At 40.4% G+C, this 12,226-nt stretch overlaps 1 protein-coding gene across 2 annotated transcripts in view; it reads left to right on the top strand.

The window, feature by feature from the left end:
• TRDMT1 (tRNA aspartic acid methyltransferase 1) overlaps positions 1–12,226 on the top strand; it is a 46,341-nt gene that overhangs the window by 16,996 nt on the left and 17,119 nt on the right. Inside the window, exons 2-4 of one of the 2 annotated variants that reach the window (XM_056114637.1) lie at positions 4,775–4,884; positions 10,813–10,889; positions 11,466–11,537. In XM_056114637.1, coding sequence (XP_055970612.1) covers positions 4,775–4,884; positions 10,813–10,889; positions 11,466–11,537 — 259 coding nt within the window. The remainder of the gene's footprint in view (positions 1–4,774; positions 4,885–10,812; positions 10,890–11,465; positions 11,538–12,226) is intronic. The other variant, XM_056114638.1, reaches the window with a different exon arrangement.

Raw genomic sequence — 12,226 nt, 5'->3', positions numbered from 1 at the left:
ACTTTTTATATTTCCTCAAGTCTTGGGTCCAAGCCTTTTCTCCTCAAGCAAACTCTGATACAAATACAGATTACAGATTACTTTTTAAATAAAGTAATGAAGAAAGTCATTCCTTGGTAAAAGGTCATAATGAAACTTTCAGGAAAAGTTCACCTTTGATCATAAATGTGGAATTCATGTCCACTGGGGGGGAAACAAGGAGAGTTTAGTTTTGAAAATCTCCTAGTCTCCATAAATATTGACTCTTCATTTACCCAGGGAGAGGCTATTGCCACAAATAGTAAATGTTGATTGAATTAAATTTTCCATGTAAATAGGTAACACAGTAACAACAAGTCTCACAATGGAGATGTTACTGGGTCCACTCGAGCAAATTGATGAACAACGGGAGGACAGTGCTCCATAAATAGGTAACAGACCTAAAGTAATTTTTATTACGTGTACGCACAACACACACACACACACACACACACACACACTCAACATCCAAATGGAAGTGTCAGTTAGGGTTAGGCTCATATCAAGAATAGAAGCATCTAAAATAGATAATGTTTCTCACATAAAGTAGGTATAGACGTGGCATGGCATCAGGGCTGTTATGGTGACTGGATTAATTGAGAAGCAAAAAGCTTCTTCCAGTTCCAATTCTCAGGAACTAACCCTGTGCAGGAATCTTTAAAATAAAAGAAACGCACCTTGCTAATATTGACAGAATCCTGGCAGGCGGCTAGTTATTTCCATTCCCCCTTGAGCTATCACTTGGAATAAAAGGGTAAGAGATTTGACTGTCTTCAGTTGATTTCCCATTTCACAACTAGATGTCAGTGTTAATATACCTGGTTAGATGTCTCAAGTACAGGTATAATGAAGTAATTCGAAGCATTACTCACCTACCTGAAATACGGTTAGAAACTCAGTGACAGAGAAGGGAAAAAAATAAGCCACTCCCATTCAGAGTGGGCTAGTTGATTCTGTATTTGAATTTTTAAAAAATTTGATTTTCCACTCTGCCTTAATGATTATGCATGAACAATTAAACTTGGTTCTGCTTGGTTGGGAAAGCCGGGCGAGTGTGAACTAGCATTTTTCACTGCTTCTAATTGGCTTGTCTTCCCTGCACCTCTCTCAGAAAGAGTAATCAGAAGAGGGAAAAAGGATGCTCTTCAAGAGGTGTGTGTCTTGCCTATTCTTATACAAAATGTATTTGAAAGCTGAAATGATACACGTCAGTGCTATTTCTGACAAATAAAGTCTGTAGATATGACTAAATTGTCTTCTGTAGTTTGGTCTTCGTATAGACAGGAGTGTAATTTCTGTCATCTTTGTCTTGTAGATCTGATCTGACTCTCCATTTATTTGTTTACTTATTTATGTATGATTTGGGGGCCATACCCACTGGTGCTCAGGACTGGTGCTCACAGACTCTTGGTCCAGTGCCTGGAAGTCCTTAGGGGACCATAAGTGATGCTGCTGATGGAATGGGATTGGCTGAGTGCCAGTCAGAAGCCTTCACCTCCCCCCCGCAATATCTTTCTCCCAGCCTGACCATCCTTAAGAATATTGGTATTGCATTTTTCTCACCTTCTCTGTCCCTTGCAATGGCCTGGAATCATAACTGAAATGACAGGAATAACCCCCAGTAAAGCTATAATCCAAGCTTTCCCCCTGGTCCCTGGAAGGACACTGATGGCTCCCTTTCCTCACCTCTCTCTCCTGTTGGAGAGACTGCTTGGAGCGATCAGTGTAAGAGCTCATGGAGGGGCAATTCTGGTGAATTATATTCACTTTTATGTTCTAGGTGAAACATTTTCAAAATCTGTGCATGCAGTTTACCAGTGATTTTTGGAGGCTCTGGATGAAAAAGTATCGATATTTTCAACTGTATACTTATGTTTTGTGCTCAAGTTAGGATTTTGATAGATTTGACAGACTTGCTTATTAAAATTATCTTTAAATATTTTTACATAAAATTATAGCTATATTCCCTGATAGTTTTGTATCAAAAAGGCAAGTTATGCAAGTATCACTAATAGGTTAGTATATCCCTTTGTCATTGTGGAAATGATTTTTTAGGCCAGGTCCTAATGTTATAACATTTAACATATGAGCATTGATGGAAAGAGTGCATTTGTTGATTGAATTTAAAAATCCATGGTTTCCTGAGAGAGTTTTCAGTTCATCATTTCTTAGATTGCCTTATCAAAGCACTCTCTCGGCAGCTGCTGCTTGCCAGTTTTTATGTCTTCCTGCACATACAACAGAATGTAAAATTAGCTATCGATTATGGTACAGATTCTACCCTCACTGTGGTTTTCCAACCAGTCTGAAAAAGGAAAAAAGTCATGTTTACCAATTCTAGACAATCTCAGTTTACTGCCAGGGCTAGCACATCACATCATGCTGACATCTTTTGTTTAAGCAAAACAGCAAAAATCACTCAGTGAGACTCATTTGGTTCTGACTTGTCGTTACTACTTAGTTTTCTTGTTTGTTTGTTTGTTTTGGGCCACATCCAGAGGTGCTGGGATGGGGTCACGGCCAGGGTGCAGGGGATCAAGCCAAACTTTAGTCAGCCTGTGTGAGATGAGGCCCAGCCCTGTGCTCGATCTGATCTCCAGCGTGGTTCTTCACCTGAGTTATCACATGATATCTGAGTTATCCCTTTGCATGTGATTTTGCAAAGGGATCTTTATGTACTAATTGCTTTTCTTGGTGATTAATATTTGAAGATCAGTGTCCGGTGCCTTTGAGTTTAGGGCCTATAGAGATGCGAGGTAGTATAGGGGTTTAGGTACTTAAGCACCTTGTGCATGTCTGACTCTGGTTTGTCCCCAGCACCATTATGGTTGGGTCCCCTGAGCCTCACCAGGAGTAACCCTGAGCACCGCCGGCATTACCCAAATAATCCCTTCCCCCAAGATGTAATTTATAAAAAAAAAAATCAGTTTTATTGTAAGACAAGGTACAGTTGAATTAAAATTCAACAGGGAGCAGCAATGTTTGATGCCACCTATGTCCCCAAATTTCCGATGACGGAGTATGGCAGTAGGGTGCCAGCGAGAACTGAGTCCCCAGGGTGTCTGTGGGGACTGTTGGCTTAGAGCTTGATGTCTCAGAGACATCTGCGCCTGTGCTTCCTTTCTCGTCACGTCAGCTGGGCCGTGAGATATGTGGCTGATGCTTGTTTCTGATCATCTGGCTCTTCTCCTTGTCCTTCTGTTTTGGACTCCGTTTTATTTCCAGGTCCTAATACCTGAGCCTTAATGCCCCTCCCTCTCTTTCTCTCCCCCCTCCTCTCTCCTCCTCCCTCTCTCTTTCCCCTTTTCTCTCCCTTTCTCTCCCCCTCTCTCTCCCTCTCTCTCTTTCTTTCTGTTCTTTTCTTTCCCTTATTTGTATATTTGGGGCTGGAGCGATAGCACAGCGGTAGGGCGTTCACCTTACAAGCGGCCAACATGGCCGACCCGAGTTCGATTCCTCCGCCCCTCTCGGAGAGCCCGGCAAGCTACCGAGAGTATTCGATATGCCAAACACAGTAACAACAAAGTCTCCAATGGAGATGTTATTGGGCCTGCTTGAGCAAATCGACGATCAACGGGAGGGCCTTTACCTTTACCTTTTACCATTTGTATATTTAGGGTACTTGAGCTATTCCCCCCCCCCCTTTTTAAATTGAATTAAGTGAGATATACAGTTACAAAGTTGTCTATAATTAGGTTTCAGTCACACCATGTTCTAACACCCTTCCCTTTACCAGTGTACATTTTCCACCAACAGTGTCCCCAGTTTCCTACCTGCCACCCCTCTATGGCAGGGACTTTTCTTCTCTCTCTCTCTCTCTCTCTCTCTCTCTCTCTCTCTCTCCACCCCCCACCCCTTGAGCTATTGACAGCAAATCTATTGGCAGAAAATAGCTATTTTGAGCTATAACATAATCATGCATGGTTTTTTTGTTTCTCCTAAAGAGTTTCTAAAGAAGTTTCAAGTACTTTTACTTTTGCTTTTAAAACTCCTAACATTGTTCCCTGATTTGGGAAGTCCTGCATACCACTGGGTTTGTATTACGGGGAAGTGCTGAGAAGTGCTAAGTGTAAGATACAAGAATAGTATACCTGGTACAACACATAAATGGTTCAATTTTGTTGACCTTTCATAAAGACTGGCAAGATTTCCTGTATCTGAAAGAATTTCAGAAATGTGTTTCTGCAGCACCAAGAGAGCCCGGCAGTGAAGGCAGGTCTCTGTCTTCATGGGTTGTTTATCTGCTTGAAAAGCTTTCTAAAACCTTAAGTGAAGTTTGTGGGATGTGAGTTGTATCTTAATAACATGAATTAAGGAAAAAAAAAAGCACTCCTAAAACATAACCAAAATTTTCCTGAAAACATTTTTAATAGTATTGAAATTTGCTCTTTGTTAATGTTAGAGGTAAGGAACAAATTGTAGTTTATCTGCATTAAATTCCAAGTCAGTTATTTCTTGTTACTTTGTTTCCTTTGCATTTGTTTTATTTTAAGAAAACTTTCTATTTAGCTGGTCAAATATAGCTTAAGGGAGGAGGAAAGCACATTATCAGAGAGAGTGACTGAAGTATTTACATTTTGTTTTGAACATTGAAATGTCCTGGAAAGAGAGTCCTGAGTGTGTAAATATTTAATTTGGTGTCCAACTCCCTGACCTCTGTCTTTGTCCATGGGAGTCTGCCGTGGAGGTGGGGATTTCTCTCTCGCATGCACAGATTGGTGATGGGAGCTGATGTTGGGTGTTCTGTTCCTTGCAGAAAGCGGTATCCCTGCACAGGTGGTGGCGGCTGTGGACGTGAACACTGTTGCTAACGAGGTGTACAAGTACAATTTTCCTCACACACAGTTGCTGGCCAAGACAATTGAAGTGAGTACTCACTATTACTGCTTTGATAAGTATCCGGCAGACTGAGCATGATTGAAAATATTTGGCCTCCAAGAAAGGATTGAAACCTAACAATATGCTTGACTTTTAAATGCGTCTGGGACACGAAATTTGATAAATTCTTTACTTTAAAGAATTTTTTTTCCTCCCTCCAGTGAAATATAAAGGCTTTTATGAAAGAAGTTTAGAGAGATGTGAGGGAAGAGGAGGAGGGTCATGTTGAAGAGAGAACGCAGGCTTCATCTTTAGCGTAAGGGTGTCACCTTCCAGTAAACTTTTTTTTTGCGGGGGGGAGGGGTCACACCCAGTGATGCACAGGGGTTACTTCTGGTCCTGCACTCAGGAATTACTCTTGCCAGTGCTGGGGGAACATATGGGACGCTGGGAATCTAACCTGGGTTGGCCGAGTTCAAGGAAAACGCCCTACCTGCTGTGCTATTGCTGCTCCACTCCCCTGCCAGTAAACTCTTATTTTCATCATCCTCTCAGGTATTTGACTACTACACGTTAACTCAACACCTATTTTTTTTCACATCTCTTTTCACGGACATTTGGCAGATGACATTATACCAACACTTTTTAAGTAGAAAACTATTTTGTCTTCACTTTGAAATGTAATTATTATTAAATCTGTGGTTATATTCATTTTTGAAAGGTATTTCCCTGAGAGTCTTTGAATTAATTTTGGGGAGGGGGTTGGACTGTGCATTATGGTGCTCAGGTTGGCTACATGCCAGGAAAATGCCTTAACCCCAGTACTGTCTCTTGGGTCCTTAATTTTTTTTTTCCAGTTTTTACTATTGTTGGTTAAGGGAGGAGGAAAACTCTTAATTCTGACTGTCACTGTCACTGTCACTGTCCTCCCATTGTTCATCAGTTTGCTCGAGTAGGCCCAGTAACGTCTCCATTGTGACAATTGTTACTGTGTTTGGCATATCAAATACATTATGGGTAGCTTGCCAGGCTTTGCTGTGCGGGCGAGATACTCTTGGTAGCTTGCCAGGCTCTCTGAGAGGGGCCGAGGAATCGAACTTGGGTTGGCCATGTTGGCCGCTTGCAAGGCCTACCCACTGTGCTATCGTTCCAGCCCAGTTCTGACTAAAAGTCTGTAATAATTCTTATCTTTGTTTGTCTTACTGAGTTATTTCTGTAGCTGTAATTGAGATTTATCTTTTTTTGAATTTTGTTTCAATGTGCTTTTGTACATTTTACTTGATAACACTTGGATTTTTGTGCTTATTTGTAGTTTTGGAAGCCATTTGTAGTTTTAGAAACCATTATAGCTTTAAACGGTTTCTCTATTCCTTATCTTTACTTATCTCCAAATTATACATATTTTAGATTCCTTCTTTTCAGTCTGTTTCTCTGTGTACTTTATTTTGAGGATGAATTGTATTGCTGTATCTTCAGAATATCAACTTTTTCAGTGTATACTTTTCACTTAGATATTTTTTATCTCTAGAAATGCGTTGGTTTTGTTTTTGGTTTTTGGTTTTTGGGCCACACCTAGCAGTGCTCAGAGATTTACTCCTGACTCTGTCCTCAGGAATTATTCCTGGCGGTGCTCAGGGAACCATATGAAATGCTAGGGACCGAACCTGGGTTGGCCATGTGCAAGGCAAATGCCTGCCCCGATGTCTGATCTCTCTAGTTCCCAAATTTGTTATTTTTCTGTCTTTAATTTGTCTCATGCTTTTGTGCTTTTCTAGGTCTTTAAATAATTTTTAATATGCATAATCACTTATAAAATCATTGCTAATTCCATCATCTCAGTGCTGGGCTTGTTTCTATTGAAGTTTCATTTTTTTCCCCCTTTTCTCTTCCCATTAGGAGCCACATGATTCTGATTCTCATCATTATAGGAATTATTTATTAGGGCTGGAGAGACAGTACAGGGGTGAGGTGCTAGCCTTGCATGTGGCCTACCCTGGTTTGATCCCTGGCACTGTATTTAGTCCCCAGAGCATTACCAGGAGTGACTCTGAGCGCAGAGCCATCGGGTATGGCTGAACGCCCGCCCATCCCCCCACCAAAAAATAAAATTAAAAAAAGAAGAAAGTCAGAAACAAAAATCCAAAGAGTCAAGCTACTTTGAAATTAATTGCCTCTGAGAACAAATAGCCAACATTCTTTAAAAGATGACCGACTCCAGAACTCACACTTAAAGCCTAAAGCCCAAATAAGTAACTTATCTTTTTTTTAAGAAAATGTTATTTTTTTTCCAGTATCATCAGTTTTTTTTCTTTCCTTTTTTTAAATTTTTATTAGACATCATGAGGTACAGTTGTAGACTTACAAATTTTTGGGTTTCAATTATACAGTGATCAAATACCCATCCCTCCACCCGTGCCCATTTCCCACCACCACAGATCCCAGTATCCTTCACACCCCCCTCACCCCCATCCCACCCTGCCTCTGTGGCAGGGCATTCCCTTTTGTTGTCTTTCTCTTATTGGGTGTTATGGTTTGCAAAAGAGGCAATGGGTGACAATCATGTTTGGTCTATAGTCTACTTTCAGCATGCTTCTCCCATCCTGGGAGGATCCTCTCAACACCCTTTATTTGGTGTTCCTTTCTCTATCTGAGCTCCTTTTCCCCCTAGCATATGTGGTTGGCCTCCAAGCCATGGAGTAAAATTCCTGGTACTAATCTTGGCCATTCTTGTGTGTTAGTCTCCTATTTTGTTACTTTATGTTCCCCAGATGAATGTAATCTTTCTATGTCTATCCCTTTCTTTCTGAGTTATTTCGCTTAACATGATACTTTCCATGTAGTACCACTTGTATGTAAATTTCATGACTTAGTCTTTTCTAACAGTTACGTAGTACTCCACTGTGTAAATGTACCGAAGTTTCTTTAACCAGTCATCTGTTCTTGGGCACTCAGGTTTTTTTCCAGATTCTGGCTATTGTAAAGAGTGCTGCAATGAACAAACAATTGCAGATGTCACTTCGACTGTACTTTTTTGCCTCTCTGGGATATATTCCCAGGAGTGGTATTGCTGGGTCAAATGGGAGCTCAATTTCTAATTTTTTGAGAATCGTCCATACCGTTTTCCAAAAGGGCTGAACCAGTCAGCATTCTCACCAGCAGTGAAGGAGGGTCCCTTTCTTGCCACGTCCTCGCCAGCACCAGTTGCTTTTGTTTTTGTGGATATGGGCCAGTCTCTGTGGTGTGAAATGATATCTCATTGTGGTTTTGATCTGCATCTCCCTGATGATTGATGATGTGGAGCAGTTTCTCATGTGCTTTTTAGCCATTCGGATTTCTTCCTTGTGAAAGTTTCTATTCATTTCATTTCCCCATTTTTTGATGGGGTTGGATGTTTTCTTCTTGTGGAGTTCAACCAGTACCTTGTATATCCTTGATATCAACCCCTTGTCAGATGTGTATTGGCTGAATATCCTTTCCCATTCTGTAGACTGTCTTTGTATTTTGGTCACTGTTTCTCTGGAGGTGCAGAAGCTTCTTAGTTTAAGATAGTCCCATTTGTCTATCTCTGTTTTCACTTGCTTGGCCAGTGGCGTGACATCTGATACCATTAGCTTCAATGTCATGGAGGGTTTTGCCAACTTTGTCTTCAATATACCTTATGGATTCCGGTCTAATGTTGAGGTCTTTAATCCATTATGATCTTACTTTTGTACATAGTGTTAGGCAGAGATCTGGCTTTTTTTGCATGTAATTGTCCAGTTTTGACAGCACAATTTGTTAAAGAGGCTTTCCTTGCTCCACTTCACTTTTTTTGCCCCCTTATCGAAGATTAGATGCTTGTATGCTTGAGGGTGGGACGTCAGTATATTCAACCCTGTTCCATTGGTCTACAGCTCTGCCTTTGTTCCAGTACCATGCTGTTTTAATTATTACTGCTTTGTAGTAGAGTTTGAAGTTAGGGAGGTTGATTCCTCCCATTTTCTTTTTACCCAAGAATTGCTTTAGCTATTCGTGGGGGCTTATTGTTCCAATAAATCTCAGGAGTGTTTGCTCCATTTCTTTGAAGAATGTCATTGGTATCTTAATAGGGATCGCGTTGAATTTATACAGTGCTTTGGAAAGAAAATGTTATTTTTATATGTGGAATGTTTGTAATCAAATTAGCCTTTTGTGATTTCATAAAAGAATAACACTCATTCTGTCTCATTTCAAAGTCACATGCCATTTAATCTATGTAGTTGCATATTGTTTCCTAGAACAAGAAAAATCATTTCAATCAGTTTTACTCATCATAGCCATTCTCATATAAAATGAGCTTTTTCACTTGTAAAGATAAAGGCCTTATACATTTAGCACAGTGGTCACCTGGAACATATAATATTTTAGAGTAATACCTGTGCAGTCAAAATGGAGAGAAAGATTGTCCAAATAAGCAACTTATCTTAACAGGCCTGTGATAGCCAGTTGGCTGAATGTGATGTGTGTCGGGTTGTACTGCCCTGCCTGGTGGTTTCTGGCAGAAGCTTCAGTCAGTAGATGACTGAAATTAGTTGTTTTACGAGCTCTTTTCAAACTGTTTTTGTTATTACCCAGGCTTCCAGAAAGTTCCCAAGGAAGTTGCTCAATATTTAATCTTGATTTTGATTTACAAACTTCTTGTCTTAAAACTATGTGGCTTGTTTTATATGAATTTTGGGTCACGCCCTCTGCTCAGGGCTTACTGCCTCTGTTCAGGGGTCCCTCCTGGCAGGGTTCAGGGAACCATATGGATACTGGGGATTGAACCTGGGGTGTTTGTGTGCCAGTTAAGCATCCTATCTGCTGTTCTAAGTCTTTGGCCCCACAAGTATGTGGTTTTAAAGTAATGAATCATATAATTCCAAATTTTACTACACAGGAGACCACAGATGTGATATAACTCAGAAAAAAACCCTTCTCTGTGAACTTGGAAGTGTGTCCTAATCAGGAAGGTGGTGATTCTGGCTGTGTTGCTTTACATATCTGATTATCCATGTGTGCTGAACTCTTAATTCAAACTCTTAATTCAAACTCTTAATTCTTAACTCTTAATTCAAAACAGCTTGTCAAATAAATAATTTCAGTCATCTACTGACTGAAACATCTGCCAGAATGGGAATTGGCTAGCTGGGACGGAGATTTCTCTGACTTCTGTTCAAAATAGGACCCAACCAGCACACTTTTCAACTTCTTAGTACAATAGGGGTTACTTCAATTAATCTTACACACAGTCTTTTGCAGTGTTTTGACAGCACACAGCAGTGAGATAATACAATAATGGTAGGGGCCAGAAACCGAGACTTTTCTTCGTTCGGTGATTTATTAACAGACTCGCCCCAAAGGGATGGTGGCCGCTTCATACTCACGTCTGATACAAAAATGCAGTGGATCGAGAGGCATTTAAAGTTTTTTCACATTTGATGCTAGGAATCAATGATCAGAAAATGAAGCCTGCGTTTGACTCCAGAAAGGCCAGCAGCACTGGACTTGGAGTATGGAGTGTGGGTCCAGGAAACTCGCATTCCAGCTTTGCCTCAGAAGGCTCTGGGCTGGGAGGAAGTCACTTACATTTTCTTTTTCTACTTTTGCTTTTTGGGCTGTACCCGGTGGTGCTCAGGGTTTACTCCTGGCTCTGCACTCAGGAATCACTCCTGGCTGTGCTCCAGGGGCCATATGGGATGCTGGTGATCGAACCTGGGTCAGCTACTTGTAAGGCAAGTGCCCTCCCCACTGTGCTATCTCTCAGGCCCCCTCACTTCATTTTTCCTAGCTTTAATGTACTGCTCTTCTTCCTCACAATGTGGCTTTGGAAAGTTAGTTTAATTGAAATTGATTTGAGAATTACTGTCTTATGTAATCTTACAGTTTTGGGTATGCGTAATTATAATTGCTAGTATTTTTATTCTTCCCCATTCAATACGTGTTTTGATGCATTTTCTCCAAATGTTTATTTCCTAGGGCATTACACTAGAAGAGTTTGACAGATTCTCTTTCAATATGGTTTTAATGAGTCCACCCTGCCAACCATTCACCAGGTACGTATTCCAAATGTTGCTCTGTGAAGGAGGAAGACTTCTAAAGGACTCATTAAATCAAACCATGCCATAGTTTTGAACATGGACACTTTGAAGTTCTATAGCTGCAGTTTTAGAGCTTGGATTTTTTATTTTCTTTTTTAAATAATTTTTATTAAGCTACAAGCTACTGTCAGTTTAACTTTTCAAAAAAAATAGCTTATTCATCTTAACTTTTATTGGCTCATTTGGAGAATAATAAAAGGTGTTTTCAATGTGTGTGTGTGTGTGTGTGTGTGTGTGTTTCCTAAACCAAGTGATTGTGAGGGGGTGATTTATTTTATTTTAAAAGGCTTGTTGTTATTCTTTGCCTCAACAAAGTTAATTGACCCATTTAAAAAAAATTTTAAGTTTCTTTATTAGATAGACAATATTTTTTATTTTGAATTAAATGGAATTTTGGTATCTTTAGCAAAATGGTATTATTTCTATGTGAGACCAATTTATTTTAATTTTTATCAATTTTGACTTTTTAAAATTGATCTGTAGGTATGATTTTTGATAGAATCACTTATGCTTTTTTTTTAATTCCTCTAGAATTGGCCTGCAAGGTGATGTGACTGATCCAAGGACAAAGAGTTTCTTATACTTTTTAGATATTCTCCCAAGGTAAAACCTTAGTTTTCTATTCAGGCCTACCTTAAATTGGTATTATTATCTGGGGCGGACAGGGAGTCTGGGCTCTGGGCCACACCCAGTGGTGCTGAGAGCTTACTCCTGGCTCTGTGCACGGGGGTCACTCCTGCTGGTGCTTGGAAACCCTGTGTGGTGGTGCTAGGGATGGAACCAGATTGGCCACATGCAAGGCAAGTGCCTTAGCTTCTCTTCTCTCTCTCTGGAGCTTACCTTAAATTTAAATCTTTGAATCTGAAGCGATAGCACAGCGGGTAGGGCGTTTGCCTCGCATGTGGTCAATCCAGGTTCGATTCCTCCGCCCCTTTCGGAGAGCCCGGCAAGCTACAAGAGTATCTCACCTGCATGGCAAAGCCTGGCAAGCTACCCGTGACGTATTCGATATGCCAAACACAGTAACAAGTCTCACAATGTTATTGGGCCCACTGGAGCAAATTGATGAACAAAGGGAGGACAGTGACTGCTGAATCTGTAGAATGTTCAGTTCAGTGTTCTCTGTGTGAAACATTGTTTGAAAGACAGAGTTCAGGGGAAATCAGCGTTTTCCAGCCATCCTTTTATTAGTTGCACCATATTTATGGGGGTGGGAGGGAAATGGTAAAATGAGTCTTTATCTTATGATATTCTTTTATAAAAAAGTTAAGAAAGCAATTTTTCTTTTTAAC

This window comes from Sorex fumeus, unplaced genomic scaffold (assembly GCF_029834395.1).
Source record: "Sorex fumeus unplaced genomic scaffold, SorFum_2.1 ptg000026l, whole genome shotgun sequence".
NCBI classification, from domain to species: Eukaryota; Metazoa; Chordata; class Mammalia; order Eulipotyphla; family Soricidae; genus Sorex; species Sorex fumeus.
The sequence above is the reverse complement of the archived record's forward strand: the minus strand, read 5'-3'. Positions and strand labels throughout refer to the sequence as shown.